At 34.8% G+C, this 7,609-nt stretch overlaps 1 protein-coding gene across 3 annotated transcripts; it reads right to left on the bottom strand.

The window, feature by feature from the left end:
* Nucleotides 1–1,201: 1,201 nt before the first annotated feature.
* Nucleotides 1,202–5,784, bottom strand: LOC142540604 (protein AUXIN SIGNALING F-BOX 3-like). Of its 3 annotated transcripts, none has more exons than XM_075646887.1 (4): nucleotides 5,684–5,784; nucleotides 4,331–4,908; nucleotides 2,087–2,579; nucleotides 1,202–1,987 (listed from the first exon to the last, which is right to left on the bottom strand). In XM_075646887.1, the coding sequence occupies exons 2-4, from the start codon at nucleotides 4,858–4,860 to the stop codon at nucleotides 1,232–1,234; spliced, it is 1,779 nt and encodes a 592-aa protein (XP_075503002.1). In that variant the 5' UTR covers nucleotides 4,861–4,908; nucleotides 5,684–5,784; the 3' UTR covers nucleotides 1,202–1,231. The 3 variants fall into 3 exon arrangements, with proteins under 3 accessions (XP_075503002.1, XP_075503000.1, XP_075503001.1); XM_075646885.1 differs by lacking the exon at nucleotides 5,684–5,784 and adding an exon at nucleotides 5,417–5,611; XM_075646886.1 differs by lacking the exon at nucleotides 5,684–5,784 and adding an exon at nucleotides 5,422–5,606.
* Between the last annotated feature and the right edge of the window lie 1,825 nt (nucleotides 5,785–7,609).

Raw genomic sequence — 7,609 nt, 5'->3', positions numbered from 1 at the left:
TTTACAAATTATTATAATCCTAAATCAAATATTAGTGCAAGCGATTTATCCAGTACGGTTTGGTGTGGTTCTTGACAAAAAAAATAATCGAACTGTGTATGGATGCGGTGCAATTCGATTCGAGCAGTTCGGACGATTAATAAAAAAAAAATTGATTATCCAGAAGGAGGGTTTTAGTACATTGGACGTTAGAAAATAGTGCTAATTCCATTTAAAGATCTCCTTTTATTTTTTTATATCATTTTGGTCCCTCAAGTTATGTAAAGTACACATTTAACCCTATAATCTTATTAATTACATCGATATTCCCGGTTCCTTCCTAACAATATGCAATGCCAATTTCACCTCCTCGTACTGTTAATTGCATCTCTAACCCACATTTTAATATTATACTTCAATCCAGCTTACTAGATTTTAAATTGTATTATGATGACGATAATATATGATATAATTGTACAATAATCTTTCTTGAATATATATACAATATATATATATATATATCCAATTAAGCTAATATTGAATGTGATGATACCTTGTAGCTCAAGTAAGCCTTTTGTAAGATATTCTCACGAATCTTTATATGTGAGACGGGTCAACCCTACTGATATTAACAATAAAAAGTAATACTCTTAGCATAAAAAGTATTATTTTTCATTGATAACACAAATAAGAGATCCGTCTTACAAAATACGACCCGTGAGACCGTCTCACACAAGTTTTTGTCCTCGTAGTTCATATGATATTATATCAAATTTAAAACGAGATACAAATTCCAACCCGGGTCTAAAAACTTTTGTCAATTCATGAGATATGGTCTGAATTGAACTCTATACTATCAACGACATTTATCATATATTATATTCAAACGGTCATTTAAATCTGTCATTTTATCAAAAATATCAACAAAGGTTGTGTCAAACAACATGCTATTTAATCGGACAAGAATCAATTGCAATCAACTCCTTGGTTTTCAAGTTTACCAATCTCTCTCAGATCTTAACAGATCAAAGATACTAAAATTACAACATGGAAAGAAATGTGAAATAGGGACTGATTCAGATGCATGCGAAACGCTTCATATCTTCTCTGAAATTCTGAGCTTACAAGTTTCATGTATCAGTTGGCATACTGGCCTCTTTTACTGACACATTGGTTTTGAAATTTCATTTCATTTCATTAAAAGAGAGAGAACAGTCACTGACCGAAGATTTTTTGGCCATGTGTGGTGGTATCAAAGAGTAAGAACAAAGGGCGGGGCGTCCCTTCTCGGACCTGCTACCGAACGATAGACGTAAACTTTGTTGGCTTGGAAGCCGTCACTTTCCTCGTCTTTTATCACTTCAACGTTTAACCTTGGCATCTCCCTTGCCAGTAGCTTGCACCCTTTCATAGTTACGTTACAAGCTGACATCCACAACGACCTCATCATCTCATATCTCTCGAGCCCAGAAAGCAGAGCAGCATTTCCAAATGGGCAATCCCTTATCTCGAGTTTTCTAAGCTTGGGGCAACCTTCAAGAACACACTGCATCCCACGATCACTGCTTCCCGCAAAAGCCACGGAAAGGGTCTCCAGATTCTTGGCATATTTACCGATATACTCAAAGGTCAGATCTGTTAAAAGCCCCGAAACTGAAAGCCGCTGGAGTTTAGTGCAAGTTTTAACCACAGAACCAAAGGCCTCGTCCATAGATTCGTTCGTCAGGTAATCTGGCTCGCCAGGATTCATTATGCAAAGACGGAAGTGGGTAAAATCAGGGCAGTTGTTTACTATGGTCTCAACAGCAGCATTAGTCATCCTCCGACAGAAGTAGAGGACATAATGGAGTTTGCGACATCCACGAGACACGGCTACAAAACCTAACTCTGTCACTCCGTGACGTTGATGTTGGTCGTAAGGATCTGAAGGGAAAACTCGGAGTTCTTCGAGCAAGGGACATCTTAAACCAACAGCCTCTAACCCCTTGTCCTCTACTGTATCGGCAACCTACAACCAAAGAATTCATTTAGGTAACAAGACATGTGGAATAAGCTAACGGTCTCCCTTAATAATCAATTCAAGTAATCGCGGATATCCATTTCTTACCCAAAGACGTCGTAAATTGGGACAGTGAGCGAGAAGCTTTTCAAATGCAGCACTCTGAAGGGCAGCATCACTCAAGTTCAAGAAACTCAGACTTGCACAAGCTCCATAAAGAACTGGGAGATAAGAGGCTGTGACATCCCATAAACCCGATAGAGTTTGAAGATTTCCAACATTTCTAAATGCACTTTCAACTTCTTGGTACTGTCGAGGGGTAAGTTCTGGGAAAAAGGAACCAGTGCCAAGCTCTTTTAACTGAGGAGCAAGCACAAGCAAACGTTGCAGTTGGTCCAAACTAATACTCTCATTGACCTTTAGAACCCTTAATGAACTGCACCTACTGACAAGTCTCTCGAGCTTATCAAATTCGATCTCACTGTTTAGACATGCAAAATTTAATATTTCCAGTGACGAGAAGTTTTCAGGGAAACAACTTAGCCAATATCCGCTGAAGTCATCAGTTGCTATGTCCTGTATGTCAAGTTCTGTCAAATTCCTGGACGCCAAATAGGAACGCGTTAAGTTTTTTGCATTGTTAAAAAATGCATCACAAGAAATACTAAAATCTAGGAAGCCATGGTGCTTAATGCCAAAGAAACTAATACGCAGCGACCGTCGTGATGATATTTCTGGAGGCGATAGAGGCCTTCCACCACCACCGCTACCGCCAGGTGATGTCGCTACCTGAGTCTTGGAGGGTATTGCTAGATTTATGGTACAGCAAGCTCCCAGACCCCAGACTGACATATATGAGCAATTCAAGAAGCTAGAATCCTTGACAGTGTCAAATATTTGGTTTTCTTCAAATTACCAGGAGCGCAGTAAGTAAAGCAACAATGATTTTTTACACCGCTTGATCTTCAAATCCTGGTTTTTTTTCAAGATATTGCAATTTATCCCCCTCGATTTCAATATATAATTGCAATATTATCCCAAAGCTTATTAATAGAACTAATTTACAGCAATTATTAGCTCGTCCAAATATCACGTGCTTTTTTAATAATGTTTATATGATGCCAATGGAGAAAGCAAGGGAAAAAAAATTGATTCGGGTCAGGCATTGAAAAACTTCCAAAAGCTTCAGGTTTCATAATCAGAGCTTTAGCAGATCTCCGAAACCAAAACTCGCTATTAAATGTGGCCCAAAAACTTCTGAAATTCAAAACATAAACTCAATTCTAGTCATCTTCGATCAAAGCATAAGTTCTAAGTTCAGACTAAACCAATCGAATCTCCAAAACCATGGCACAAATTTTGAAAAAAAATAGTCTTCAAATCACAAGGATTAATAAGCCGAACCAATTTCTACATCACAAATCAGCAAAGGAATAAAGAAAGTAAACATGGCCTCCATTGACCAATGAATATGGATGTATTATGAGGATAAAAGTGGGCATAATTTATATATATATATATATATAAATTCCATTAAATGCCATTGCCATGTAGCAGGTCAGTAGTCACATCAAGAAAGCAGCACCAATAAGCTTTGAGAGGACAAAAAAAAAGGACCAGCACTTAAATTTTCCACTAAAATCTCTGTTCGTTACAATAAAAACAAACCAAAAAAGGAGATGGGGAACACACAGAAACACCATTGCCCTACCCAAAGCTAACTCATTTATTTCTCAACCATATATATAACCCACAATTTTTTCAGGCCCTAAGCCCACTAGGTGACAGCATAACCACATTAATATAATCTCAGCTTGCTAAACCATATGTCTTTTACTTAGTATCACATTATCTACAAATATCATCAAGCACAATTAATTGGTGCAACATAAAAACTATATAACACAACTAAGAAACTAATTTCCAAACAAAAAGGCTGTTACTTTAGGAGCATTCTTGAAGAAAAAGGTACCATTTATATAGATTATATTGAAATCTTAACAAAATAATCAGAACTTTGGAGAGTTGAGACCTTAACAGAAAGGAGAAACTCAAACGAGATTAAGAGGAAACCAGAAAGGTAACTGAAAGTAACTCTAAAGATAGAGTCGTATCAGACAGAGCATCCTCAAAAGCCAAAAAAGGAAAGAAAAAGGGGAATATAATTTTCTTCCAAGAAAATCTTGTCTATAATATTCAAAAAGCTAAATCCACATACGCAAGGGGAAAATAACAAAATTCAATCACCAAGAAACCAGAAACCTTTTGCAACCCAGACAGCATGTATGAAATTAATATGACACATTAACGATATAAATGAAACCATCGAGAAAAACCACTAAAGATTTTTACCTACAATGGGTGGCTATAGCTTTGAGCCCCTTGTTAGTGAACCCATCGCAACTATACAGAGACAAAGCTTTGAAGCGTGGAAAAGATTTCGCCAAAATCTCCAAGCTCTCATCATTTATAGCCATCCTCTTGAGTCTCAATTCCTCCAAAAAGGGGTAAACTTTGGCAAACATTACCAACCAAGAATGCACATCAGCACCCCAATCTCTAGGCAAAAGGTTGAAATCCGAAAATCTTGGCTTCCCTTTGAGGGTAACACTCTTAATTTTTGGAAACCTTCTTGCCACAATTTCAGGAGACACTGAATAGCAGTTGCCTATGAAGAGCTTTGATCTTGTCCAACGTTCAGCATTATACCAGTCCTTGCACACCAGGGAGACCGAGCTCCTGTCCTTGTGTGAATCAATGAATGACACAACTTTTTCCAATAATTCATCTGGGAATAGTGATGAATTCAACGGAACTGGCGCTTTCGAGTTGCCTAAGTTTGGTGGTGGTGAGAATTTGGATTTTTTGGAGTCTGGATCCATTTGGACCTTGATTGATGACTCAGAAGAATCTCAACCCCCCCAAAACAACTGCGATTTTGACATAAAAATGTCCACAAAATAAAAAAAAAAACCCAATTCACTTCAAAGCAATGATTTCATAATACAATCAGAAATAAATCTTTACCCGAACGACAACAGCAGTTACCACAGTATTGCAATAAGAGAAGAATCTTTAATAAAAACAAGTCAAAGAAAAAGTATAATCTTGGACACAATAAGATTGCCAGAAAGCTTCATATCTGCAACTAAAAATATAGAGGAAGTCTCTATTGCAAGTAAAAAAAAGTTTTTGCTAATTAATAACTTCTAATTTTTACACGGCACACTTGCATATTGAGATGAGATCAGTGGCAGACTGAGGTCATTTAAAGAAATGGTTTTTGGGAAGGAACAAACAAACAAACAAAAGCGTCAAAGCTCAAAAGCATCTCAAATTCCAGAAACACAAACCAGAAATTAACCATGAAACATGATATCCCAGAAACATAAATCAATACCCATAGAAGAAATGGAAAAAAAACAAACATAAACTTACAGAACTTGGTATTCGTCGAATGACTGAATTTACAACAGATTACATGACGCGAAACATAAAAACTTTGCAAGAATGAATTTGGTGTGCGTTGTATTGCCTGAAGGAGCCGAAAAGTCGCGGGCACAAAACCCACTTAAATTACAAATACAATAATAATCAAATGGTTTCATTATTAATCAAATGGTTTCCCTTCAATTATTAGCTATGTATATATATATATATATTATCATTCGCCGAAGCTGACGGTAGCATGGAAAGGCACCTAACCTCCAACTCGGTCTGATTGAGCCTGCCCAATAGTTTTTCTACACGTACACCTTATCACATTGCTTGCTTCTTCGGCCCACGGCGGATGTTAGACTTTGGTGCTCCGCATCTGCAATTATCTGTATTATTTTATTAAAGTTGAGATATTTAAAATAACTAATTTTGATGTTATGGTCTGTTTTAATAATTATATATATTAATAAAATGTTAAATTTTTAATACAAGTTATATGTAGTTCAGTGAATATAGTCATTGTTTCTTGAGGTTTAGGTTATAGGTTTAGAGTTTAGGGTCTACGAAGGTCGTTTTTTTATTCTTTTATTTTTCAATTTATTTTTTATTATATATATCAAAATTACAACGTAGTCCTTCGCTATTTTTTATAATTACATTTTGATCCCTATTTAAATATAAATTAAATGAATTAAAAAAATATTATAAAAGCACGCAACGCGTGCGTCGGTGCACTAGTGTTTATTGTATATGTCTTTAGTTGTTGAGAAATTTGTTATAGTTACATCTCAAACTCGATATTTCGTTTTAAATTTGAGATCTTTCTTTCAAATGAATTTAATACTTGAGCTGGAGTTCGGTGAGAATTTTTTTTGTTTTACGTTGATGGATCTATGTAATTATTTATGTCATATCAGATAACGTGATTTATTTCAATTTATATTTATATTAATATCCGAATATTTGATCAAATGTTTGTAAAAGAAAATCATATTTGTTTTTTCACGTTACTATAAATTACATTAAAAAAAATTGATATCAAATGTTAGGGGATGACATTTCATTTTATACTTTTACTCACATATAGAACGTTAGTGTTATATTAACAAAGATTTGACCTTTGATCCACAAATGGGTCCTGGAGTAAGAGGCTTGATCACTATGATTAATATTCTCTTGGCATAATTAGGAAACCAATATAATATGTAATTTCATTAATCAAGTGGATTAGAGGTAATGGCGGGTCCCACGGCTGATTCAATTTGTAATTCCATCTCATATGATATGATACATCGTACAATCGTTTTAGAGTAGATCTCTTATGAGACGATCTCACGAATTTTTATCTGTGAGACGGGTCAACATACCGATATTCACGATAAAAAGTAATATTCTTAACATAAAAAATAATATTTTTTCATGGATGATCCAAATAAGAAATCTGTCTCACAAAATACGACCCGTGAGACCGTCTCACACAAATTTTTGCCATCTTTTTATGGTATCAGGATATATTTAAATATTTTTGTCTAACAGTCCATAAGACGAGTAGGTCTTTTGTAATACGGTCTCACAAATCTTTCTGTAAGATAGGTCAACTCTATCGATATTCACAATAAAAGTAATATTTTTAGCATGAAAAATATATTTTTTCATGGATAATCCAAATAAGAGATTCGTCTCACAAAATACGACCCATGAGACCGTCTCACATAAGTTGTTGTCTTTAAGAATAGCTACGACTCCATTCATTTTGTTTCCTATTTTATCAAGAAAAGAAACCAATTTTTGTTTTGTTTTGTGTTTGCCATGAAAGTGAAGCTGGACTAATTCAAATAATAGAGATCCAATAATACAGCAAGAAAAAAACAAAAGAAGCCATGTTCTGCCTCTATATCACATCATTATCCATTCAAACTTTTCCATGTATAAATAAATCCCACTTTAGTTTTTATATCCATATGGGTACTTGAATTGTATTGCATGTAGTCTTCTTTTCGTAACTATGTATTATTTTATTATCATATAACTCAAATTTGTATTATTCTGAATTTAAGTCATGTTTGGATTGATAAATTCAAATATATTGTTGTTGTTTTAAAGAAGAAAGATCATAAACTTCAAATTTATATCTTTTATGTTTACATGATGTTTCAGATTAATTATGATAGATATCGAGTTCACTAAAAAATG

Source organism: Primulina tabacum, chromosome 3 (genome assembly GCF_025594145.1).
Source record: "Primulina tabacum isolate GXHZ01 chromosome 3, ASM2559414v2, whole genome shotgun sequence".
Classification (NCBI taxonomy): domain Eukaryota; kingdom Viridiplantae; phylum Streptophyta; class Magnoliopsida; order Lamiales; family Gesneriaceae; genus Primulina; species Primulina tabacum.
Note: the sequence above shows the minus strand (reverse complement) of the source record. Positions and strands in the feature narration are given on the sequence as shown.